Source organism: Phodopus roborovskii, unplaced genomic scaffold, assembly GCF_943737965.1.
Source record: "Phodopus roborovskii unplaced genomic scaffold, PHOROB, whole genome shotgun sequence".
Lineage (NCBI taxonomy): Eukaryota > Metazoa > Chordata > Mammalia > Rodentia > Cricetidae > Phodopus > Phodopus roborovskii.
In genome coordinates, this window is record NW_026125348.1 from 119546 (window position 1) to 146892 (window position 27347).

General features: G+C 44.3%; 1 protein-coding gene across 1 annotated transcript in view; it reads left to right on the forward strand.

Moving 5' to 3' along the window:
* LOC127214365 (microtubule-associated protein RP/EB family member 2-like) overlaps window positions 1-26856 on the forward strand; it is a 50589-nt gene extending 23733 nt beyond the window's left edge. The window contains 5 exon segments of the mRNA XM_051174783.1: window positions 6430-6557; window positions 22324-22449; window positions 24309-24439; window positions 26555-26702; window positions 26705-26856. Of these exon segments, the coding sequence (XP_051030740.1) occupies window positions 6430-6557; window positions 22324-22449; window positions 24309-24439; window positions 26555-26702; window positions 26705-26856 (685 nt within the window).
* Window positions 26857-27347: the final 491 nt, after the last annotated feature.

Consider the following 27347-nt stretch of genomic DNA (forward strand, 5'->3'; position numbering starts at 1 on the left):
TATCTTTGGTTGAAGAACTGGCTGGATAGGTAAGAGCATCTGTAGCTCTTGCAGAGGGCTCAGGTTTGGTTCCCAGCATCCACATGTGGGTTCACACCATTCCTGACTCCAGTTCCAGGGCATCCAGTGTTCTCTTCTAACCTCTGAGGGCATCAAGCATGCATCTGTTTCACATACACACCTGCAGGCAACACACACACACACACACACACACACACACACACACACACACACACACACACACAAAGCTGACATTTTGAATTCTTACAATTCCTATCTTTGTTGGAATGCTCACATGTCTCATAATGGTCCAAAGCCAGGCACACTGGGCTGAAGTTTGTGTCTCCTGGTGATCTGGTGGCATGTAGCATTCTCATTTGTGAGGGAAGGCGATGAGTCCTGCCCTGCTTTCCTCCCAGGAGCAGCATGAAATGGCTTTATCTCTAAGATGATGTCCAAGTCCCTTGTGTTAACCACACAACATTCCTGCTAGGCGGGGACAAGTGCATTCACCTTTAAATTGCTATGTGCGTTAAGAAGCAAGGAAATTATAACAAAACCTTAGAAGTTTGGAATGTATCTGTGCAAGTATAGGTTATTTAATTCTTGTCTGAGGCTAATGTTTGGAAAAGTATGATTTTTTTTTTTTTTTTTTTTTTTTTTTTTTTTTTTTTTTTGTCTTCAGTTACCTGGATAGTTTCTAATCGATTTATTGAAAATGTTAAAATTGTGTCTGCAGAAAAAAGTGGGGCTGGGGAGAGGGAAATAGAATCACACATACTCAAGAGTCATGCGCAGACACAGTGAGAGGCATGCACACATCACACACATGGGGGAAGGCGCAGACACTGTGGCTCGCTGAAAGTTCACAAGGGCACGTCCCCCTTGGCAGAGGGCATGCCAGGCCAGAGCTGTCAGGCCTAAAATCAGAAAGCTGGCGTGTATGGCTGGGCCACTAACAGAAGGCACCACAAAGTCAAGTGAGCACAGAGGTGTCTTGTTGAAAGAGAGACTCAGAGATCTCATGTCACCCTGGTCAGAATGTCTGCATCGAGAAGACGGAGGACAGGGAGCGTTACCAAGGGTTAGAAAGCAGTGTTCACTAGTGGCCGGAGTGTAAACTGGTACAAACATGAATATCAGTGTGGAGGTTTCTCAAAGAATTAAAATCAAAAAGGACCCTACATCCTATCACAGAGACATGTGTTCATCCATTTTTACTGCTGCTCTTCTCAGAGAAGCAAGACAATGGACCCAACCTAGATGTCCTTCATTAGATGAAGGGATAATGAAAATGTGATACAATACACACACGCGCACACGCACGCACACACACTTACTTTCAGGGGAAATGGATGCATCTGGAATATATTCTATTAAAAAGGTTAGAACAGACTAGCACAGACAAATGTTCTCTCTTACGTGGACCCTACCTTTCAGTGTTTACCTGCATATGTATATATGTGGGTGTGTGTAGATGGGAAACCGACAGAGAGCCATCAGGAGGGCCAATAGAAGTGTTGAGGCGGCAGAAGAACATGTGACATGAAAATAGAGAGGAGGCCACTGCTGTTGAAAAATCACGGGGCGGGGGGGGGGGGGGGGGACAGGGAGTTGGGAGAAGAGGTGGGAAGGAGAAACAGCAAAACCAAGTTTTGCTTGAAGATACCATAGTGAAATCTAATGCTTTGTATGGTAGCTAAAAAGTAGTGTCTTTCTGAAGTTTGGAAGAACACAGAGTATAAGAATGCTCCAGTCAGCATAGATAGCCCATAGACATTTATATTGATCCAATTGCTGTTAATTCAAATACCTATTGGAATGTATTAAATGTGTTGTTTTGTTTTGTTTTTGTAAATGCTAGAGTGTCCTCCCTTTTGTTGGATTATCCTTCCTCTTGCTCCGTCGCCTTACCTAGTTTCCCCACCAGGGCCTTCCACGGCAGCATTTCCAAGTGTGTTGATTGGAGACCGATCATGGGAGAAGGTAGAGGGTGGGCTGATAACTAGTTAACCAGAGTTTTCTAAAGCACATTTCCAAGTGTGTTGATTGGAGACCCGATCGCCGGAGAAGGTAGAGGGGTGGGCTGATAACTAGCTAACCAGAGTTTTCTAAAGCACAAACCGGTGCTGCTCTCATCTTCATGAGCTCTCTGACAGCGTGTAGCAGCACCTTACTTGTTTGTGGCTGAAGAATGAATGGTTGGGTTATGAAAGGACAGTGGCCTAGGGAGAATGCTATCACCTTAGATCTGGAGGAAGTGCTTCGTGGCTGGGCTGTAGCAGTCCACTCTGTTCACTCTGTTGTTCTCACATATATTTTTAAAGATCTGATCTACCCATTGTATTTGCTATTCTTCACCTTATAGATATAACTACAAACAATTTTTAACTAAGTGGGGCATGCTTGTCCAACAGAGATCTGTTTTACCTTTCTCTGCTTTGTGTTTAGTTTTGTTTTTAAATCACCTGGAGCAAAGTTTTCATCTCCCTTGGGTTGGATGCCACCTAGTTCTGGGCCTTGACACTTCACCTTGCATCTATCTGTTGCTCGGAAATGTGAAGGCTTTTTATTACCACATGAAAAGATCATTAGGAAAAGTACATCGACTGCCAAAAGTTATGTCAGTATATAAAAATCACATCAAGCAGTCCAAAATACTTTAAATTTTGAATTATTTATCCTTACTAAAGTTTCATATAATTTATTAAAGTTGGTGAAAGGTGCTCACATTATAAAAGTAAATGGTTTCAAGTGGTCATTAAAGAAAATGGTGACAGCTATTGACTGAAAACCAAAAGAACCTTTAATAGAAGTGTAGAAAAGTCATATTCACGGTCACATTATCTGGGATTCAATGCTGGCAGATTGTTCCCAGGTCTTCAGGGAAAGAGAATTTAGATGATGTGTGGATGCTGTTTTCATGTGGCTCCATTTCATAATACCTTGACACAGGAAGCTGGTTGGCATCATTTAATGAAAGTAAACTGCTCCAAGCACACTTGCTTAATAAACATATAGAACCTTTGTATAGAGCCTGTAAACTTTAAATATTGGTATTCCATCTAGTCATGTTTAAGACATTTACTTCTATATCACCAAGTACTGTCAGTTACAGAAAGGGGCTGGGGGCCCTGGGAAAAAGGACTCATTTTAGATCAGGGGTAGGAAAGTTACCAGTTGAGCCTGGAACATTTTGTCACAACAGAAATTAAGAAATGACTTTATTAAAAGAAATGAAAACCCAAGTAAGCATAGGCACTTGCATACTTTTCTTTTATAAGTCCAGATATAAACTACAATGGACTAAAGTATGTCAAGTTTGCTAAAACTCTGATTTCGTGGCTATACTTCATAAAGAAAAATAAAAATCATGTTGGCCAGAGAATATTCAGGAAGCCCCATTACAGTACAGAGTACAGGAGTAGTCAGGGCATGCTCTGTGTTGTGTCCATGTTCTGACCTCAGGCTCTCTCAGAAGGGGGATTCCTCTTTGTGGGGTCACTGCACATAAGTTAAGAATGACCAACAGACAATAGCTAGGCAAATATCACAATGTCTACAGCATGATAAAACGAGTCAGACCAGTCTCTGATTACTAGGGAAATTTCAGACACTGCATGAAGGAATCTTCCACCTCACTCCCTAGATTAGGGCCTGAACCAGACACAATTTATAGATCACATCATAGGGTACAGGAAAGCAAAGACCGGAGCAGCATCAAACCACACCAGTGTGGCGAGTGGACACATCCGGTTGGAAATTCTGCCAAAGGACATATTTCTTTTGATAGCAATTACAAGTCTCTACATGAAAGACTGAAATGAAGACAAGCCTGCAGTTAATAGCAAAGGAATAAGCCACCAAGGAAGTACAGTGTGTACTCAGTATGTGAATTCATAGTCAGACTAAGACAGAAATGACCAGCCATTTTTAATATGACTTCCATATTAAAAACAATGGCCATTTCAGTGTTTTTATTGTCTCCATCTTTCCAAAACACACTGAAATATCTTTAACTGAAATGACTCGATGCTTGCCATTTACTGTAAAATGGTATGGCCTGCAGGTCCAGGAATGGGACTGGCCAAGGGCAGTTGATGGAACTGTAAGTAAAGCAAGCCTGGTGGAGAATTGGTTGTCTCTGAATCCAAGATGTAGACTGTCCTAGTTAGGTTTCTGTTGCTGTGAGGAGACACCATGGTAACGGCAAATCTTACAAGGAAACATTTAACTGGGGTTGGCTTACAGTTTCAGAGGCTTAGGCCATTATCAACACGACAGGAGCATAGTGACTGCAAATGGGCCACCGTGCAGATAAGCATGGTGCTGGAGAGTTCTACTTCTTGATCCAAAGGCAACAGGAGGTGCACTTTCTCGGTGGGTGTGGCTTGAGCATACGTGAGACCTCAAACCCTGCCTCCTTAGTGACACACTTCCCAATAGTGCCTCTCCCTTTGGGGGGCCGATTTCTTTCAAACCACCACATAGACACGACTGGTTGGTTATTCTGCTCCATTTCTTTTTTGTGTATATTTGATTGTTGCTGAAATAAACTTTAATATGCCTCTATCATATATGTATATAGATACTCTGTGAAATTGAATGTGAAGTTAGAATTGCAAAGTGTTCAGATGTTACAAAGAACCCTTTACTAGCACACACCTGTTAGAAGGGGCAGCCCCCCCCAAGACACTGGCACTTCAAGTACTTATAAGAATGGTTCTATGAGATAATGTGGAAAACTACAAGGTTGCCGCCTGGAGGCGTGCTCAGTGGTTAGGAGCACCGGCGGCTCTTGCGGGAGGATCTAGTTTGGTTCCCAGCACCCACAGTGAGCCACTCACACCCACCTGCAATGCCTGCTCCAGGGGACCCAGCAGCCTTTTATCCTTCAGCGAACACTACACGTATATATGCTCGCCCATGTACACACACACACCAAAAAATAATAAAATGAATCTTTTTGGGGTTATTTTGTTTGTTTGTTTGTTTTTTCAAGACAGTTTCAGTGTAGTCCTTGATGTTCTAGAACACACACTGTGGACCAGGCTGGCCTTGAACTCACAGAGACCTGCCTGCCTCCACCTCCTGAGTGCCGGGATTAAAGGCATGCACCACCGCCACCCTGCAAAATGAATCTTTTTAAAAAAGAAACAAGTGGCAGTGGTGCACAGACTTGTAAGCCTGGTAACTTAATGAGCCACATAGACTTAAGGTCAAAAGGAGACTCAAAGAGTCTCAGAGCCTGAAGAACTTTGGAGTCTGGAGGGAGAAATGTGAAGTGCTACCACCGGAAAGAATTACATGAACAGTGATCCAAATAGACCGTTACTGGGAGCCGAGGGGAGAAAGGGCAGCAAGTGGGTTTGGCCTGCTGCTCCCTCTAGAGCTCAGCTGTTGAAACTTCCCACTCCAAACCCCTTTGCAGCTGAGAAATTTTTACCTGAGCTCAGCTAGGTAGGTAAGTAAAATAGGTACAGGGAGCAGACATTTATGACAGTAAGTCCAGTAAGTCGGTTTTGTTTGTTTATTTTGTTTGTTTTTTTAAGATACTTTATTTCTTTAACAGTCTTATTTTACATATCAATCCCAGTTCCCTCTCCCTTCTATCCTCCCATGTCCCCCACTGAACCCCCTCATCCCATCCCCCATCCGCTCCCTAGGGAGGGGTGTGACAGTAGATCTTAAAGAACTGTACAACAGTCCTTGGATATGCCTGTGATTTTACCATGAAGCTGGGCACAATGGCTCACAACTCTGAATTTAGCAATGGCAAGCAGAGGCTGAAGTTCACTGAAGGTTCAAGGCTAGCCTGCTCTACATAGGGAGTTCCAGGCCAGCCAGAGCTAGATAGTGAGATCCTGTCTCAAAAAAAGAAAAGAAAGAAGAAAAAAAAAAAAAGATGAAAGCAAATTTGCATACTAGAGATGAATGTGCTTGTTGGTCGTAGCACAATACAATCCAGAAATGCATTGATACTCACAAGCAGGAAAGTATTAAAAGGCTTGTTTTCTATAATTAAGCCAACATGTTTCTGTAAGAGTAGAAAGTTTTGTATGTACATCAAAAATAACTGCATTTGGCAAAGCACAAAATCCGAGCCAGGGGGCTTTAGGCATTTCAAAGGTGTCACATACACATACATGTGTTCAGAGTGGAGGCTGCAATGACAACTTCTGATGCAACATGGTCAAGCACCGCCAGGGACTCTGTGGATCCAGTACACATCTGATTATGAACTAACTGTTGGCTGTTGCACGTTCAGAAACCATTTATAAGTGCCGGATTTTTCACCACCCCCCTCTGCCATTCTACCTCCCATGCGGGGTCAGGACCACGTGAAGGAACCTTGATTACCTGTCTTTTTCTTTCCAAGGTAATTTTTTTCTCATGAGTAAATAAGTGTATTCATTTGTTTTGTCCTAGTTGGGGAATGGCGGTCAATGTGTATTCTACCTCGATAACCTGGGAGACTATGAGCAGGCATGACATCATCGCATGGGTTAATGACATCGTGTCTCTAAACTACACAAAAGTGGAACAGCTCTGTTCAGGTAAGATATTGTTTTTGTTTTTGTTTTTTTAAATTTACCTAATGTGTTTACTGGCAATTGAATGTGATTTTTATGAACCACACATGACATATTTGGGGACATAATTAAAAGGGGAAACTTGGCTGTAATTGAAAAACATATTGGGGGAGGGGGTGAGAACATGTAAGGTCACACAGCCATCCAGATGGGCATATGAGCGGCTTCTGGCTTGCTGTCGGCCACACCCCTCTGTAATTCTGGCTCCTAGCCTCCGTTCCATCATCCTGTTGTGCAGGTGACCAAATACAGTAGAGCTTGGCAAGGTGGTGCAGGGCCCAAATCCCAGCTACTCAGGAGGCTGAAGCAGGGTATCACAACTACAAGGCCCGCATGGACCACACAACCAGTTCAAGGCCTAAGCAACCTAGTGGGACCTTGTTCCAAAATAAAAGCAGCTGGGGCTAGGAATAAACAAACAAGCAACAACAAAGCCCACAGTGGATCTCCATATTGCCCTTCTCAGTTCCGTTGTACACCTCTCTCCCCAGAGCCTTAGCGGCACAAAACTCTGGGTTCTCTACAGCTTTTGACACCCCGTAGTTTTCCTCCTATCTGTATGTAGTAACATCCTGTTCGTTCACTGTTCAATCTGCCTCGCCTACTGCCAGCTCTGGGAAGACTTCCCAGGCTTGTAGCTTCCCTGTCATGCTGTGTATAACATTGGACTCCCAATCCCAGGATGCACCAGGGCTCTTACGAACAGGTCTGTATAGTGCCCAAAGCTCACTCCACTGTACCTGATACCGAGTGGTTCTGTAGGAATGCATATTGGGTTAAAGCAGTTTGAAAAAAAGATGCAGCTTCAAAAATGAAGTCTGAGTATGTCAAAGTAATCTGCCTTTAGCTGTGTAAATTGAAATAAAGTGTTCTCCTTTGCAAAGTAAATGTTTTCTTGTAGACGAATAGACAAAGAGATGTTTTCTCTGCCTGTGGCCCCAAGGTGAATGAAGTGTTAGGGAATACAGCGGTGCTGAAACGTGTTTGTGTGAAGGTGTTTAGATGTGGGAGAGCTCTGAGTTTTAGCCCACTCTTTGATATTGGACTGTGACCTCTCTTTACAGCAGGTCATATGCAAAATGATTTCATGCAGTACGGTCAGAATTTGCCATGTCCCCAATAATGTTTCCTTTCTGCTTTGAGACATTCCTGACTGGAAAGCAAGTGTGAGTCCCCGCTGTGGAAAGACAGACACCGTTTGCTCTGCAGCTCGCAATGCTTGTGTGAGAACCCTCACACCACTAACAGTGAAGTGTAGGCCTCCCAAACCTATCTGGCACCAATTCCAGCCTACTTTAATTTTGTCTCCAGCAATGGCATTTGGCAGGGAAGAAGTGGTCTTTCTATGTATTTATTTATGAGTCCATTTCTCTATTCTTCTAGAATAGTCTTCTAGAAGACTTAGAAGACAGGTAGGATGGTGCCTCCCAGACAAGAACAAATCTTATGCTTAGGAATGCTCAGATCTGTGGAGTATAATGTAGTGGCATCTTGCAAGATTTTACTACAGTATAACGTATCTTGGGTATTTGTTTTGGTTCCTTGTAGCTTATCGTGTGGTAATGTGCTTTGGGAAGACACTCAGAGATCATGCCCACATTTCTGCAGACTGTACTTTCCTGACACTACCCCACCCCCCACCCCACAGTTCCCCTTCTGCCTTTCTCCCCTATGACGTCACTCTCTCTATTTCCAGCTAACAGATCTCCCTCAAAGCCAGTGTTAAAACAAACATCAATGAGAATGTGTGGAATTCTAGCTGCAGAAGTTCATTGGGATGTATAGACTTTGGGACTGGTTACTTTGTGTGTGTGTGTGTGTGTGTGTGTGTGTGTGTGTTTAATTTGGAAGCTCTTTACGGGAAAGTTTTAATAATTTTTTAATATAAAGCAAGGTAGAGAAAAATGAACATCAGCTTTTCTTCATTTGGTAAAAAGCTGAAATACAACTGTGGTGTTGTGTTTGCTTCTGCCTTACTCTGACATCTCTTTCTTCCTCATAAACATTTTCAGATGTTCTCTAAAGTAAGAGTGGTGGTCATAAGCTCAGTGGTAGAACACTTGTATACAAGGCTCTGGGTTCAATTCCCAGCACCACGATAAGTAAATAAATAAGGAAATCACGTGGGAATATCTTTTAATACATTTCAAAAAAATGAAAATTGTTTGCTTTTATTTCTTGTTATTTTATGCCAAAGATGTAACTTTGTGACCACCTTCTTTGCCATTAAATCTGGGTCACAGATCTGAATGCATATTTGAATTGCATTTATTCCTTGCAAGAAGCAATCTGTTTCCAGGAAAGCAGAGGGTTGTCCCATTTTGTACTGCTGGCCTACTAAATCTGCTCTGAAATCTAGTCATATTGATCTCCCCTTGTGGAATGGAAGGTTGGACCACAAGCTTCATTACACTGGTTCGGCTCAGAAATATCTTTCTGTTTTCCTTCAGTTGCTCTGTAAAATGTACAGGGCTTTCAAGGGGGCGTGGCCAGGGGGATGATAGCCTGTTTTTGTTTGAGTTCTAGTTGAAACCTGTTTAGTTCATTTTTTTCCAAGGTACTGAAGGGGGGGGAAAGATCAGTATGGCGCTACAAGTTCCTAAAGTAGTTTCCACAACCTGAGCTGCTTTATTCCAGGTGGCAGAAAAGGCCTGTGTGCAAAGGAGGCTGGAAAGGAGCGGGAAGTTTGACAGGAGGCAAAGGATTGCCTGTCTTCCTCACCCTTGACCCTGCCCTACGCCTGCTTTGAAACTTAGCCGCCCCCCCACATACGCACACCACCACCTCCATTGCCATACCTGGGTCTTCTCTCCTAGGCTGGGTGTGACTACGTAGCTGGCTTTCCCAGCTGGCCCTTTTCTAAAGTCTGTGCCTCTTCCCATCCCCTTCTCACCCCCTCACAGGTCAGCAAGCACTGACAGCAGGCATTCCATGCTGGGTGGGGACCATGGCCAGCCCAAATCTGCCCCCTACTGCCACCGTGGTAGTAGAAGGCTCAGTTATTTTCCCCGAGCCTCTGAGTACTGCTTTGTGTTTTTTGGTTTTGTTTTATTATTGTTGTCGCTTTCTTGTTCTGGATTTGGCTTATGAAATCATAGTTGCACTTACAAATATGGATATATGAACCGGCAGCAGGGAATGTGATTTGTAGTGTGGCACCGGGCATCTCCCAGGTGTGGCGACCAGGCATTCTTGGAACGTGGAGGTTGGCCCTCTGGGCTTTACCCTGATGGAGGTCATTCCTGTGCAAGGTAGCAAGTTCTTTGTGACCATGTTTGGCTACAAATCTGTGCTTGTTAAATAGGTTGGTTCCCGCCTAGTGCTGCGTGTGTCCCCTGTGCCTTCTCTCTTGTGTCAGCAGAGACGATGGGAAGTGATGAAATCAGCTCAGAGACTAAATTTAGTAGGGCTGATCTTACCAACTCCCTTACTGAAACCAAGTAAGGATATTCTGTTAGTGTCTGCAGGCCCAGGAGTTGCTTCGCTTTATAACACCAGAGGTTTATTGTTTCCTCTAAGACAGCAAGCCGTTCAGAATGGGACTGTGATTAGGTCATTGTGTGCTAATGGAGTGTTATCTGTGCTTGGAGGCACCCTGTAGAGATTTTGTCTAGGCTAGATATTTTTTTTTTCTCCTAATTTTATTTGACCAGCTAATTTCAAAATCCATTTACTTGGTTTCAAGCATACCAAATAATTGGAGAGTAGAGAGGTAACAAGTGAAATGGGCTGGGTCTATCTAGGTGTGGTCCAGCCAGAGGGTGGATTGCTGCAGCGGTTAACATATTCAAGTCTCCACTGATTCTCTGGCTAAATACAGCTTGTGTGTGTGTGTGTGTGTGTGTGTGTGTGTGTGTGTGTGTGTGTGTGTGTGTGTGTGTGTGTGTGTGTGTGTGTGTGTGTGTGTGTGTGTGTAGAGAACATAGAATCTATAGAATACAAGAGGGGTTCTCCTCCCTTATAATTTTGTACATTTCTATTCTCTTAATTCCTTATTAAAGATAAACATAAATTGGTGGAATTGGAGGGTTGGTTTGGTTTGTGGTTTTGCCCTGTAATTTTTGTGAGTGTGCTTGCAGGACGGCGTGTACACTCACCTTGACTTACCAGCGCAGGACGGCGTGTACACTCACCTCGACTTACCAAACTGCTGCTAGGAATTTCTGATTTGTTTCCCACATTCGCACATTGGGTCCTGGGATCCGTTGCCACACCTTCACCCATCTCCTTGCTGTGCTTGGTCCCACCACAAGTGTGGCTTTATTTGGCACACATGTTTTGAGTCCTGCGATAAACTTGTCCTTGGAGGCTTCAAAAGGGCTCTGTGCAGCCGACTCCTGCCCTACAAAAGATGAGACCACTGAGGTAAATAAATGTGGCTGGAGAGAGATGGAAATGGACAAAGAGGAATGTTAAGTAAAGGAGGTGAGGACAGAGAGAGTCGGCCCAAAGACACCCAGTCTCTTTGGGTGTGGCAGGCTGCTCCTGAGGGACAGAAAGACTGTCCTCCTTCTAGGGTCAGTGTGTAGGAGCCCATGTAGGGGTGCTGAGTTTCTTCAGTGGACAGCCTCCCCACAGAAGGGTAGCCTGTGCCCCGGAATGCACATTATCATCCCAGTCCTTGGATTCGTGAAGTACAGGCGGAGTGTGAACACAGGTGTGAAGCCACTTTGTAGGTGTGAGATATCTCAGGGAAGCACAGAACACATCCATCCAAGTTCCAGAAAACTGGGCAGGTGTCAAACGACTGTTAGCTTTGACATCTATCCCCGTATCTCACTTTTAGCTTCTGCTGGAGTCTCTTCAGCATGATGGTAAACACCAGGAATAAAGACAAATCCAAAACAAACAGCTAGGTGAAAATAGATGGTCTGTGATGTATGTGTGTTTTATTGAAAGCTCTCTATCTATCTATCTATCTATCTACCTCTCTTTATCTATCTACCCCTCTCTGTGTGTGTCTGTGTGTGTTACGCATATATTTGTAATGTGAAAAGTCAAAGGACACACATTCATGTCGAACTTAATAACATCACGTAGCTAAATGGAATAGTGAAATTGATGACATATTATTAGAAACCTAAACTAAAATTGTGAATTTTTAATAAAAATAAACGTTATTAAATTTTTAATTTTTAACAACTTGAGGAATATATATACAAAGCAATGTTCTTAGCTGCACCCTGTATTTTGATCTAAGTATTTCCTGTTACCGGGGAAATTGCCACATGTAGTCAGTGTATAACCTTCACAATTTGGGTGGAATGTCTTGGAGATTCACAACTGTCCTTTATCCATGCTGGGCTGCACCTGTTCCCAAGCATGTGAGTGTGCTTCGATAAAAGGGGCGTGCTCATCAAAAGGATGGTGTGGGTTCTGGAACTAACTGGAGCCTGGCATAAACACTGTTGACTTTTAGACCTGGGGCTGTGTCTCCAGGGCCCAGGCAGCTTCTTAAAGGTGGAGCCAGGAACCTGTGGGTTTTAAGACTTGACCGAGTGCATTAATTGTGATTGATCTTGGCCACCCTTAGACTTTTCTGTTTGGTAACATGCTTACCTTTACTTGTTCTATTGTGAGACTGTCTCCCTATTTAGCTTAAGCTGGCCTCAAACTTCAGTCCTCTGCCTCATCTTCCCAAGTGTGTCCCTAGTGATCTAGTGGTTAAGATGTAGTGATCTCCCAAATACTTGGATTATGGTCCTACACCACTACCCATGGCCCAAAATACTATGTCTTCTGGCTTTTTTGTTTGTTTGGGGGTTTATTGTTGTTGCTGGGGCTTTGGTTTTTGTTGTTGTTGTATTGAGAACTTTCAGTCCTTGGGAGGACTGAAACCTGATACTGCCCCCTAAATGCTGGAATTATAAGTGTGAGCCACCACGCCTGGCCACAATGGCTGGTTTCTATGGGCCTGTGGGGGAAATAACGTATCACGGAAGAGTATGTGATGCAGACTCATGGCCAAGCTCATGGCCAAGAAGCAAAACACAGGAAAAGGAAAAGCCCTAGGGCCCCATATCCCACCAGAGGTATGTCCCTGGTGACCAAAGGACCTCTCACAAGGACCCACTTCCCAAGGTTCTGCCACCTTCCCAAAGCACCACCGAGCCTTTTAACACACGTGTCATTCAGGGTCAGTCACGATCCAAAGATAGCATCAGTCTTAAAGACTGTCCACATGTCATCCGGGCACAATAACTTGGTAGCCTGCACATCAGTCTATCATGGGGCACTTGGCCATTGCGGTGGGAGGCCGACATTGAGAACAGAACAAGCTTCCTAGAAAGGTGACACTGGACTGATCTTTGAAGAATGAGAAATATCTGTGTTAAAAAGGGACATTTTGGGGATTAAAAAAAAAAAGTCTGAGGTAGGAAGTAAGTGTGGTTAATTAAGTGATCTCTGTGAAGTCTATTAGGACTTGAGGCAACATGCACAGTACGGCTTCAGGTAGCAAGCAGTGTGTATTCAAGGAAAAGAAAGATTTGTCCTCACCTTGTTTGAGTCCTTGGCCAAGTGGCCATGCGGATTTGGTGAGTGGTCAGTAGGTATTACAAAGTGGAATTGGAATCCTTCCGTTGCGATGAGGCTGCTAATATGGGTCGGTCAAGCTGAGAAGAGGAAGGTGGCGGCTTTCAGTAAAGGATTCTGAGCTCTACACTCCTTTTTATCCCTGGAGCCGGCAAGGGTTGACTGAGTACTGAGATGCAGTATGGGCAAGCATCTGAGGACCCAGCAAAACCAACACAGATCACATCAAGCTAGGACCTGTCGCTTCTCTTGACACATTCCTATCCAGAGTTCTCAAGTCCCGGTTGTCAGCTCACCCATAGACAAAACAGAGGGAGAGCAAGGCCCTGGCCAATACCAGGCGCTTAGCCTTTCTTACCATCCCTCAGTCCCCAGCACCGGTGGGCAGGGTGGCCTGGTGACATCTGATGTGCTGTCCGCCTCTGGTTTCTGCGCATTGTCAGGCGGTTACACATCCTACTGGCCACCAGAATAATGCATTTCCTCAATTCATTGCCTCTGAATTGTATTTTTTTAACTTACAGTCTTTCAGCTGTGACATAAGAAAAAGAAAAGAGATGTCAGAAATCACAGCTAAATGTTTGGACCTTTTAGGATGGCACCCTGGGAACAGAATAATTGAATTGCCTAAAACAACCATTGCTCTTCAGGGTAGAGTTTCTTTCCACCCTGATACTGTTACATAATTGTGACCTCTCTCTGTTTTCTCCTTTCTGGGGGTGTGGTTCTTCCCTGGGTTTTAGCCCACATAAGACTTTCTGGCCATGTGCTGTGGCCATGAGAGGCATATAGAAAGGACATTAACTCCAGCATGGTCTCCTGAAGTTTCTCCTGAGTCACTGCCAGGGAAGTTGGCCTCTACTCTCTCTCTCTTCTAGATGACATTTTATGGCAGTTCATGGAAGAAGAACTTTAGAAAAAGAAATGATCCAGGTTTAGAGAAAGTACATATGTCAACTTTAAATATGTTAGAAGAACCCACCATTACCAAAAAAAAAAAGAGTAATTTCCTGGCTCTTCCCTCCCCCGTCCCCTCATGAACTCCTCTGTCATTTCTGCTTGGTCAGATGACTAAATCCCTAAAGTAAATACTGTGCAGTCTTCACATTAACTTGTGTTCTTTCTAATACTGGAATTGTGCTTAGATAACGAAGTGTCCTGGGACAAACCTGAGAAATGTCAATAAATCTGTTCATTATACAACAGTATCCTGTTACATAGCGCAGTGTGCATGGACGCTTTGTGGGAGCTGCTCCAGAGTTCTCTGTGGCTGCTGGTGACCTTCCATGCCAAGCTGGGTCTGCTGAACTGTCTCCAGCCTTTAGGCCCCTTCTTGGGGAGCTGTGGGGGAAGGCGCATCCTTCTTTAGAACATGGCTGCTTAAGGACACTGTTGGTGTGTGTGACCACTAGTGAGCTTGACTGAGAGGAAGTGCCAGAGTGAGGAGCCCTGACCTGAGTTTGCACCTGAAGAGGGATGACAAGGCTCCTAGTCCAGGGGACAGGAACCTCTGTCACCAGAAGAGCCACTGGCAAAGCTGTGCTCTGCGGAAGTGAACTATAGGCCATCCATCTTGCATGTGCTCAGATCCTCTCCGTGGGTACCACACCCTAGAATGATGCTGGCAGCATCAGGAGAAATTCTCTGAGGAAATAGGGTTCTTATCCTCAATTTAATGTGCTCCAAAAAACAGATCCGTTGTGAAAATCAGAGCTTTAGAATAGCATCTTTTAGCCAGAAGTCAGTGTTGGTTCCCTGGAGCCTTCTCCGCTAACTCGCGCTGACACCCTGTGGCGTCTAAAGCCTGCTACTTATCTGCCTGTAACTGACACTTGTCCATACACACCCTTCACTGTTTCCTAGCTTCAGTCAGATGTCCTTTGAGGGCTCCCACGTGCCCTCCTTCCTTCCTGCTTCCTGACCACCCTCAAATCCTGGAGGACTGAGAAGCCACACTAAAAGTTTCACTTGACCCCCCTCTGGGGGTGATGGCTGGTTTCTCTTTACTTCTGACTCCCTCAGAGTGTCTGTGGTACTGCATTTATTTTACACTTGGAGTGGCTTTGTGTTTCTGCTGGGTTTTCTGTTCTATTTCTCTGTTTTAATCAATTGTATTATACTGTATTGCAGTATATTTCTGGTCTTTTCTAAACTCAGCTACTGGGCCCTTTAAATGAAGTAATTTTCTTTAGGGGACTCACTATGTGACTCTGGCTGTCCTGGAACTCAGTGTGTAGATCAGGCTGGCCTTGAACTCACAGAGATCCACCTGCCTCTACCTCCCAAAGTGCTGGGATTAAAGATGTGCGCCACCCTACCCAGCAGTTTACTAGTTTTCATTCACCCTTAAGCAAAGGGGCATCTCCATGTGCCACCTAAAGAGATAGGCATTTCTTTAGAGGTGACCTGTCACCACAATTGTTAGATAGGGACACTCAGATCTTTTTGGATTCTTGCCTGTAAGTCAGGCTTACCTTCATTTCAGTCTGTCTTACAGTCTAAAAACAAACAACAAACAAAAATAGGCAAATAGAACAAAACTTTGGGGACGTGTAGAAGTAATACTAGAAACACGTGTGTGAAACCCTCCCTACTGCATGTGGGAAGCTTAATACCCCCAATGTCATAGCCTTCTAGAACCTCCTTTCTTCATGACCCCAATAGAAAACTGAATCTCTTCAGTGGCTGTCATATATACCTCACTAACTTCTTTTTTTGTTTGTTTTGGTTTTGTTTTTGTGATAAAGGCTTGTTTTAAGTCCCCCTTCCCCCTGTATGTAGAATGCTAGGTTCTAACTCTAGCTCTGGTCTCAGACTCAGACCTCTGCCTCCACATTCAGTACCAAGCTCCCCTCCGTGGAAGCCAGTGACATTTTGTGCTGAGCCCCACCCCCACCCCTCTGGACTGGGCTGTGGAAGCCAAGTGTCTGTGCATGCGGCAAGATGTGTTTGGTAAAACTTGATGAGCATGTTGACTCAGCGGAAGTCACACGTTGGGAGCGGTGTGAAACTAAGTACCTAGGACCAGCTCAACCCTTAACAGGCAAAAATTCTGCTAGTACTTCAAGCCAGCAGGCTTACTCCTCAGCTGCCCTGTACTTGTCCCTTCAACTTTTCCTGTGTCATTAGACAAGCTTGACGCTCTGTATTTTCCCCTGGAACATTTGACACAAGTTTAAACAGGAGTGGTAGGGTAATGTGGTAGTTGGATAAGCCACGACAAGCAGACAAATAGCACTGGGGCCAGGGCTAGGGTGTGTGGCTTGAATGCTCTAGCTTTCAGTGAGGTTTTAATGGTGGCTTTCTGTGGAAGTTGTTTTCCAAGTAACGCTGAAACAGTAGTCCTTGTCCATACCTGCTCTCTAGGTGTTTCTCTATAGTTTATCTTTTAATAAAAATATTTATCCTACATCTCAGACAAGGACTGTTTGGAGTTTGACTTCTACTACCCTGAAATTTCCATTTGGAAGATAGAGGATGCGTTGTGTCTTCCATAACATAGGCAGGACTTTAATCCACTCACAGCTCTCACTGGTTGTCACATGTCATCAGAATCTCTCTAGCCAGGCTAGCTGTTAGTGGTACTCTGCAAGCCTCCTTGTGTTGGGGGAGGAATGGATGAGCATGTCTGTATGTGTTTGTGTGGAACTATGCACATTCCTGTTTGTGTGCCTGTGCAGGTCAGCACTAAATGAATTTCTCTATTTGTTCTTAACGCTGTTTTTTGAGGCAGTGTCTCACCTGGAACTCACTGATTGGCTAGGCTGGGTAGCCAGGGAATTCCATCCACTTTCCTTTTTGACATAGGGTCTCTCCCTAGGACTGGAATTCATCAATTCAGCTAGGCTAGCTGGCCAGTAGACCCAGGGATCCACCCCTCCATCACTGCCTCCCCCAGCATTGGGATTGCAATCTCATGCCACAGTACCCTGCTTTTTATATGGGTTCCAGGGCTTAAACTCTTGGTCCTTGTGATTGGCACTTTACCAACTGAACCATCTTCCCAGCCTCACCATTCAACTCTTAAAACCTCAGGTTTGTGTATATGGAGAGCTTTCTGCTGGCCCCGAAGGAAATAGAACCGTGTATTTTGCATTGTACCTTTCCTCTTTGGTGAGCCCTGATTTTCCACAGGGACACTTCCTCCAATAGGGGTTTGGCCTTTGGTAGCAGATGCAGTCCTGCAAGAGCATCAGTTTCAAGAGTGACCAGGCCAACACAAAGAGAAAGCAAGCCTCTGCGATTGCAGTATACAAACAGTCTCAGAATCTGTCTTGCTTTGTTATGAAAGTCATTTTAATTGCCAATATGTGGCTGTTGAGATGGCAGAAAATAGTTATATTGTTAAGTAAGAAAATGTCAGATGCTCAAAGAGGAGTGTGTGAAAAGAAGTCAGCAGAGATGAGAGGAGCCAGTGTCCCTGGGAGCAAGCAGCACATGGGGGCCTCTGTGACATAAACTACCATAAGAGATGGGGATCAGAAGCAAGAATGTTGACAAGTGTCTGGGACATGTGAAGGTGAAATGTCACTGTCTTCTAATTAGCAGAAACTTCAAGTTGCCTTTAAAAGAGAAGTTGATGACAGCCTGAGAATTAGATAGTCATCTAATTTTAGAGCCGAGTGCTTTACCCAACCCTGACATTTGGCAGATAAGAATACTGTTGGCTCAGAAGTGGATGGCGACATGTCCCAACCTATTCAGGATGGGGAAGGCTTCAGAGCCGAGGGCCAGCACAGGACTTGTCCTCCTCCCTTGCCTTCCTCCTCTCGGATGGAAGCTTAAGAAAATGTGGTGTCCTTTACCTGTTGATTCCTATAATGAAAGAGGTGGCCACATCAGTATGTCCATTTAGTAAAGGCTGCAATTCTTTCCCCTCATCAGTAGTAAGGTTAATTGAAAGCTGTAGCTCAATCCCTCAGACTGAAGGTAGCACCTTATAGTCAGCCTCTCTGTGGATGTAGCACCCTCCCATTTGATAGCTTTGATCTTATATTTAAATTTTCCGAAGGCTTGGCCTCTTACGGGGAGAATTTACATGGCAAGGGGGGATGGGGATTGTTGCAGGAGCCACTCAGTGAGAAGGCAAGATGAGGTGTGACCCAGAGCACAAGGTTCCCATCAAATGGCCATTTGGATTATGCCATGGTAAAGTTCCTTGTCCCTGAGATGCTCTCGATGGCCCCAGCTGACTTCAAGATACCATTTCATGATGCGTTATTGGCATGCCCCTTAAAAGATGCCCAGAACCAAGAAGTGGAAGTGACCAAGTGCACACACCTAGCTGTGACAGCAACGTGACTTCTGCACAGCTCCTCACGTCAGCTCAAGATCTCCTCCGACTCTAGAAAAGCTGACGTGTCATGACACCAGAACATCCATGTAACATATCCTCGCTGAAGGTGTTCAAGTAGCATGTTCTTCTACATGAGTTCCTACAGAGCAGTTACCCTTCAGCCCCAATGCTCATGTGGCTCTGAAGCGCATAGGAAGGCGTGAAAAGCCGAGCCACACAGGCACTAAATTACTGTTAGGAATCAACTGAGCCATTTATTTTTAGCTGCAGTCTCTAGCTTTTCAAAAATATGAAATGCTTCTCAACTTATCTTTCTAGTATAAGGAACTGTGCTAAGGTAGTACACAACACCATAGACAAGCTCACTTGTAAATAGGCACATCAAATCCTGAGTGTTTGTGAATATAAGCCAGACTTCAGGAAGGCTCAGCAAGTAGGAATTATTCCAGAAATGCAAAGAATTCAGAACTAGAAATATCAATGGATATGATCAGTCATAGCAAATTAAGGGGAAAGTTTTTTGTCTCTGTTTGACTTAATTACTAGTAAAATTTAAGAGTATTTCTTAGTATTAAACATTTGTGGCCAGTAACAGGCCTGGGGTCAGACAGTGTAGGTGTGAATCTTCACCACCTTGGAGCAGGCTGTGTAGGTGTGGATCCTTAACACCTTTCTTAACTGTTAAAGCACAAGCAATTTAAGGTTAAATCAGATTAGTCCAAAATTTTAAAGCATCACTTCTTGTGTTACTGTCAGAACCCATACAACAAGGGGGGTAGGGAGTATTTGCACATCAAGTGTCTGCTAAGGGAGCTGTGTCGAGAACAATTCCTACAACTCAACAGAAATGTAGCTTAGTTTAAAAACAGGCAAAGGATTTGCAAAGGTTCCTCCAGAGACGGTATACAACTGGCCCAAGAGCGCTTCAGGAAGACATTCAGTGCCATTAGTGATTAGTACAGTCAACCTAATCCACTCACTGCGAGACAACATCTGCCTTGGACAGCTAGGATCAAAATAACAGACAATAGCGAGTGTGACATTGATTGCATTGCTGGTGGTGGGAAAGTAAGATGGTGTGCCTGCTGTGGAAGGCAGATGGGCAAGTCTTCAAGATGTTTATCAGGGAGACACCACATGACTCAACAGAGATTCCACCTTACAGACAATGAAAACATATGTCATTTGAGAACTTACGAATGTTCTTAGCAGCTTTGCTCAGTAGTCCCCAAATACCCCAGATGCCCACTGACTGATGGATGGATTGATAAAATATGGTGATTTGTATAATGAAATATTATCTTTGAAAAGGGTTAGGGTTCCAATGGACCTTGAAAGGTTTTTCTCAATGGTCAAAATGGGTGCTCTCCTTTCCGTGAAATCTGGGGAAATGCAGATAGACAGGAAGTTAGAAGAGCAACAGTTGCCAATGCAGAGGATGGAGAGCAGAGAATGGCCGTGAAGTCTGTGTGCTAATAAAAATCTTCTGGAATCGGTTAACTGCTGTTAACCTGTGAATATACCCTAATCTCACGGACTGAATCACACTCTTTAAAAGACTGTGTATGTGAATTATATCTGAATGTTTTTAAAAGGCTTATTTTCTGTATGCGTTTTAAATTCAAAACCTACACCAGAAAGGTAAATTGTGTGTGTGTGTGTGTTTAATATATATGTACATACATACATACATACATACATACATACATGAATTTTTTGAGAGAGAGAAAGGAAGTTGTTGGTTGGTAGGTTGGTTGGCTTTTGGTTTTTCAAGGCAGGGTTTCTCTGTTTAGACCAGGCTATCCTGGAACTTGCTCTGTAGACCAGACTGGCCTCACACTCAGAGAGCCACCTACCTCTGCCTCCTGAGTGCTGGGATTAAGGGTGGGCACCACCACCATGTCTCCCTAGGTAAGAAGGTGCCCAAATGAGAGGAGTCAAAAGTGACAGATTTCCACTAACATTTGGAATAACTAAAATTAGAACCATACTTTCTATCACAAACCAAAATAAATCCCACATGGATTCAGAATTTGAATGTAAAACTGGAGATCATGAAAGCACTTCCAGAAACTATGCATGAATATTTATGGGATCTTGGTTGAGGGAAGTTCCTAGGCATGATGTAAATACCGGAATGCCATTAAAACATTTGAGAGAATATTAAATGACCCAAAGGACCTGAGGTGTGATAGAAAGGCCTTGAGTTTGATTCCCAGCACCACAGAAACAAGTGTGCATAAAAATGGAAATAATCGCATTTTAAAGGTATTGTTACATTTTAGTAAAAATAAATAAATGGTGTATGCCACAATACAAGCAGGGGTTAGCTGCCACTTGGGTGATAGACATTAGAGATTTTTTTTTCTAACTTTTCTCACTTTACTGACCTCCCCACACCCCCCACAGTGTTATTTATTTTTAAATTTGAAAAGTGGAGCATTTGGATGGTTGGTTCATGAGAATATGTAACATCTGGGTCTTCAGAGGCAAATTTAATACTAAACTCTAGAAAAACGAGGCTAGCTTTGCAGAGCACATCGGGGCAATACTTGCATGCCTACCTGTGTGATTGTGTTGCAGGGTGTGGGTTGCTCCATCTGGACTGGATAATTGTGTGCCCTCCACCACACATACACAATATCCTGATGTTTTCTCTTACCTCCCCAGTGTTTGGGGTTTGGGTTTGCTATGCTTTGTCTTGTTTTTAAGAGAAGCCATATGCTTGGGGAAGAAACTCTTAATTCACAGTGTTGGCATCTAAGGGAAAGCCAGATGCCTGTTTCATCTTTCTTTGCCTTACCTACAAAGAATGAGTTAGCACAGCGTTTCCGGTTCCCACAACCTTTGGGTTCCCAGCGTTTTGTCTCCTCAGGAGAGGATTTGGCTAAGACACAGCAGTATCCTATAGCCAAAGCAGAGTCACCTACTTGGAAGGCGAGGCCTCCCATGGCCCTTCATGGTCCAGAAAGACTACCGATAACGTGTGATAGAAATAGAGCGAGCTATCTGGAGACCAGTGGAGAAAAGAAAAGGTTTTAAGTGTCACACCACTTGTTCTGCTGTTGGTACTCCTCTTCTGAGACACGATTCAACTATGACAGTTTCTCATGTTAAATGCTCTTCATCTTTACCATGCAGATAAGAGCCAAGTGAATGCATCTTGCTGGGGTTTTTTCTACCATGTTTCAATAGTTCTTCCTGTTTAAAAGTAAAAACCTTTTTGCTGAGACCATCTCTCCTGTTCACGGGTGGTGGGGGGCTGGGGTGGGGGAGCTAGTGGACATTTCCTCGCACCTTTCTCCTGGTTGTAAACAGCATGACTCTGAGCACCTGATCCCTGGCTTCCTCCCTTTATGCTAATGAGGAAAGCCTGTGGCTCTTGGGCTGGACCGAGATTGGCAGGCAGCTGCTTCTGGTATTAGAAGGCTTAGTGATAACAGTTTCCAGCCAAGTCACTTCACAAGATGGCTATAAAACAGCATGAGCGCGTGTCTTTGGGCCACACATCCCATGAGAACCTGTGTGCCTCTCTTGTGGTTACATGTTCTGCACTTTTTCTTCTTAAGTTGACTTTGATGACAGGGGGCAAGACACTAGCTAGATTGAAGGGCAAGGATGTGTCCTTTTCCTCTGAGAAGAAACGCAAGATTCTTACCATGGCTTCTTTGGCATCAGTGGAGGATTCCACAAGTTGGTACTGAGAACTGAATACACAATGGTCCTGATGGGTGCTGTACTGCCAGGGTGCTGGTCCCCGGCCCCTGCCTGTAATAGGTGTAAGTGTAATGGGACCCATGTGCGGAGGCCCTGCTGTGTGCCCTGGTACCTGCAATCATGACTTCCATCACATCTGGGTTCAGCTAGACTCATGCGTGCCTCCCATTGTCTCTTTCTTAGGAGCAGCCTATTGCCAGTTCATGGACATGCTCTTCCCGGGCTGCATTAGTTTGAAGAAGGTAAAATTCCAAGCAAAGTTGGAGCATGAGTATATTCACAATTTTACACTTCTGCAAGCATCATTTAGCGGATGAATTTGATAAGGTAAGGAGCATGTTAGTACCCCTGTAAAATGCACTCTTTTCTTCAAAACTGCTTTTAGTATTTTATTGTTTTTAAATTGTGTGTATGTAGGTTTGTACATGTAAGTGCAGTGCCTGCAAAGGCTGTAAAATGGTGTGGGATTATCCAGGAGTCGGTTACAGGTGACTGAGAGCTACTCAATGTGGGCGCTGGGAATTGACCTCCAGTCCTCTGGAAGAGCACTATCCATGCCTTAGCCATCGATCCAGAGCCCTTACAGTAGTAATCAAAGATGAAAACGTCTGAGGGATGTACATGGATATCTCACCATGTGGGGGACTGTACATACAAGCAACAGCCCTGCCCCCACCCACCCACTCACCCACACCATGCCTGTGAGGTTTTAGTTTTAGGAAATCCTTAACCCTGTAGCCATCAGACACAAACCTCTTTGCAGAAGTCCTGAATGTTAGAGCCCTAGGTCTTTAGCTTCTCCGTGTTGCAAATGAGAGGCTTTGAGTGTTCACCAGAGGCCTCTGGGGTCCTTTGGGTATTTTGTCCCTTTGGAAAAACAAATTGTTAACAGGAACCACACTGAGTTTGAGTCTCAGTTCCATGACTGATGCAAGTAATATAAAATTTCTAGGTGTCTCACAGCCCCTCTGTGAAAGAGGACTGGGGCCCTCCTTCCTCGTGGTTATGATATGATAATGAGGAGATGCCTGTGAAGTGTCCAGCATAGTGCATCCCTCAGACTCCATCATCCCGGGAATGTTGCTTTCCACCTTTGAAGCATAGCTTTGCCCTAGAATGACACAAGGTCCTCCTGTCCTCTGTCCTCCCAACAAGGGACTCAGGGGCTAAGATCGGCTAGTCTCTCTCAGTAAGTGCTGACTGCTCTTCAAATGTTCTCTTACTGTATGTGTTCGTTACACAGGGCATTTCTCTTAGAATGAGTATGACTGGCCATATGTCTTAGAATGAATAAGCATGACAGGATATGAATTTCAAACAAAGGGGAAAGAGATAAAGCAGCTTATGAGAAACAACTCTTAAAAGAGCAGTATTGTAAAAGAATAAATAGGCTACAGGATACAAAGTGGGTACTAGATTATAAGGTATAAAGGTTAAGAAAAGTATAGTAATTCACACAGGCCATCACTTCCCTAGATTAGAAGCAGAAAACCTGGCTCGTCTCTTCTGGGAATGCTGATTTTAAATTGTATGGACTTAGCCAGGCATGATGGTGCACACCTGTTGGTTCCAAAGGCTGAGGCCTTGGGAATTTAAGAACATCCTGGACAACACATGCAAGTCCCCCTTCTCAAGAAGAAACAGTATGTATGTTTCCTCTGTGAAATCTTTACTTTTATTCCTTTTGCTGTGGCTAATCTCCAGGTAGCTCTTTTTCCACATGCCCAGCTGTACAGGCTTTCCTTACTTTTCAGAGAGTACATGCTTGTACATTAGAAGGAAGAAACACACACACACACACACACACACACACACGGGGTGGGGGGGTCTGGCTGGAACTTGGCTGTGAATCAAATCAGAGAGCTCTGTGCATCTTTCTGTAAGTGAACGCACAGAAAATCTAAGAATGTTGAAAAACAAGTTTGCAATGGCAGGAGACTGGCCTTGGCCTCACCAGCCTGTCAGCCCAGGAGCACCAGGGTGCTGTGATTGCCCAAATCCTTGAGAGACAGTAAGTGTCATGTACCCATCATGTCTGTCATGCCCAGTGTGTTAGAGGGCTCCTTTGAAGCTTATGTCCCCAACTGGGAATGCAAAATTAAGTCAACAGCAGTAAGAGCTGCCTTGTGGCTACCGTGTCCACCATCATGTAAAATTCTCACACGTAGGCAGCAGACAAATTGCTTCAGTTGTTCAGGAAGGACCTCGTGCTCCAAGTCACTTATCAGTTGTCAGTCAGTCTCTCCGAAAGCAAGCAGCAGACATCAACTGTAATAAAACATCCAGCAAAGTCAATGAGGTACAAACGGGCCTGGAATTCAGTGAGAGTTCGAGGGAGGGAGAGGAGGGACATGGCAGCACCCTAGGCTCCGGGACCAGAAGCAGCTTGATGAAAAATGCGCCTTCCAGAAACTTCTCTTTATTTTGTTCTGCACCTATGTTGCTTTCTATTGCAGCTGCACTTAAATATTTTTGGAAAAATATATCACTGATGACTTAGCTAAACAGGTAGCCGAAGGTTCTCCCCTCACTTTTTCCTCCAAGTTATGGTTGATGCTTAAGGGCTTTCTGTTCTTTTTTTCCAGTTGTTTCATTTGCTTTTGAGATTATAAGATCATTTTTCCCCTTCCCTTTCTTCCCTCCATACCTTCCTATACTCGCCCCTCCTTGCTCTCTTTCAAATTCACGGCCTCTTTTTTCATTAATTGTTCATTGTACCAGAAAGTCCCAGGCATATTCCAAGGAGGGAGGCAGCACCGGATGGCATGGTAACCAGCGTGCCCTCGTGGCACACATACTTCAGAGGTGGCCAACAGCTCGCTTCTTGCCCTTTCATCAATAGGAAAGTCATGCCTGGCACAGGAAACCTAGCCAACTACTCAGCTAGTGAAGTCAGTGATTGTGGAGGAGAACCTATGGCCACCATTTTCTATTCTTTTTAACGTGTCCCTGTTGGCCTTTATGACCATCAATGGCATATGGTTTCCAAGGCGGCAACGCTTTGCTGCTGCAGGGTGGTCTCTTCAGTTTCCATTCATGTTGTCATGCCCCAAGGCTGTGTCTCCTGCACACTGGGCTTCTTCTGTCTTGGACACACATACACATCTGCATTCTGACTCAAGACTTAGTTCACTCTCCCATGGTTCTCATTTGGTTGTCACCCGATGATAGAAGAGGCAAAATCTAGTAACTGTGCTATGTGGGAAGCATCATGATATAATTCCATTTTCCTTAAAAAAAAAAAAAAAAAAAATAGTGACCCACTGAATAAGCTAAGCAGTCAAGGACCTCCCCCCCCCCCCATTCCTCTTTCTCTGCCACATTCCAAAGGTTCCTGGGAGAGCAGGCAGGGAATCCTGGCTGATTCTTTGAATTGTAGTGGAAAGGTTACTCTGAAAAGCTGAGTTTCGAGTTTTGAAGTTGCTATGCAAGCCATGGCTTTCTTTGCATGTTCCCATGACCCCCCTTAATGAGCGCCTTCCTCTCTGCCTCTGCAATCCCATGAACCTTTGCGCCCTGCACTGTGTTAGTTGGGATGCTTGCCGCTCTACACTTTAGTAAGCTCTGTTCCTGGTGACCCATTGATTCAGGATTTCACTGGCCTGCCCCTGGTTCGTGTGCTCTAGGTGGTAGCTATAATCCTTATAGGAGTTTATCTCACTACAGCTGGGCCAAGGGTTCACAAAGAAGCAGGAAAGCATTTCACCTTTGAAACCGCACAACATCCCAAGCCTGTATATTTTTGTGGGGAGACTGTTAAACTATAAATATCCTACACATGAGAGAAGTCCCCTATTTTGTTCTCTGGTTTTGTATATTGGCTTTTCCGAGATGAGGCCTCACTGTGTGGCTCAGTTTGTTCTCAAACTCATAATCCTGCCTTGGTCTCTCAAGGGCTAGGATTACAGGCGCATGCTACCATCAGACCCGGCAGATCACCCCCCATCTCGACAGCTAAGGATGTTCCTTTATTCAGGAAGTATTACATTTTCCATGACAATCCACTCTTTTTTTTTTTTAATTGGTTCTTTAAATAGTTAAAATTGTGTTAATTCTAGAATACTGCTGAGAAAATAGGCAGGCAGACAGTCGATGGTCAAGAGCTGTAAGTCACCAAAGAGACAGCTCAGTGGTTTAAAAGAGGACTCTGGTCCAGTTTTTCGTCCCCAACACCTGGTGGCTCACAGCCATGTGTGACTTCAGTTACAGGGGATCCAGCGCCCTCTTCTGGTCTCAGCAGGCCCCATGCACACATGGTGCACATACAGACAAGCAGGCATCACGGACACATATATACAATTTTCTTAATTTTGTTCATCAGAAGACCCGCAGGCAAGCCGTTCTTGGGATACATTTTCATAACACTCTAAAGAAACCTGAGGTTTGTGACTCATGGAGTGACCACACGTTGCAGGTAATTCCAGTGGAGAAGCTGGTGAAAGGGCGTTTCCAAGACAACCTGGATTTTATTCAGTGGTTTAAGAAGTTCTACGATGCTAACTATGATGGGAAGGAGTACGATCCTGTCGAGGCACGACAAGGGCAAGATGCAATTCCTCCCCCTGACCTGGCGAACAGATCTTCAACCTGCCCAAGAAGTCTCACCATGCAAACTCCCCCACAGCCGGGTATGTCACTGTCCTTGTGGAGAACGGCTCGGGCTGTCTCCTCTGCTTCAGTCTGAGCGTGGAGCTGACGGTGCTTCCATGCTTTTAGTGTTGTCTGCTTTCACACTGGTTTTTCTGTGACCCATTTGTCATGAATCTAACGATTTTGATTTCCGATAGTAAAGGCAGAGCCACACATGCTGTGAAGATAATCCCCCTGGAGATGGATTTCTTTTTCTCTCTTAATTTTTGTCTAAGAAGTTTTTAGTAGTCTGCTTAGATCTTCATTAAAATATTTGTATGGCTTAGTAGCCGGCAAGACAGACCATAATACAAACTGACTTGTGCTGTTAAGCGTGGTCCATTTTCCGTAAGCACTCAAAGAAAATTAGTGATCGCTTTTTGTATGTAATGTGGATCCTTCATTTAGTATACGTCCTTGTCCTAAAAAGGGAAATCATTGAGGACACATACCTAGAACAGCCAACTTGACCAGATGAGGTGTGCTCTGGAGAAATGGTGTAATTATTATAAATGCTAGTTGTGTTGTGTACTAGGCCATTTAACTGTGAAACTCTCAGAAACTTTTTTCCATCTCAA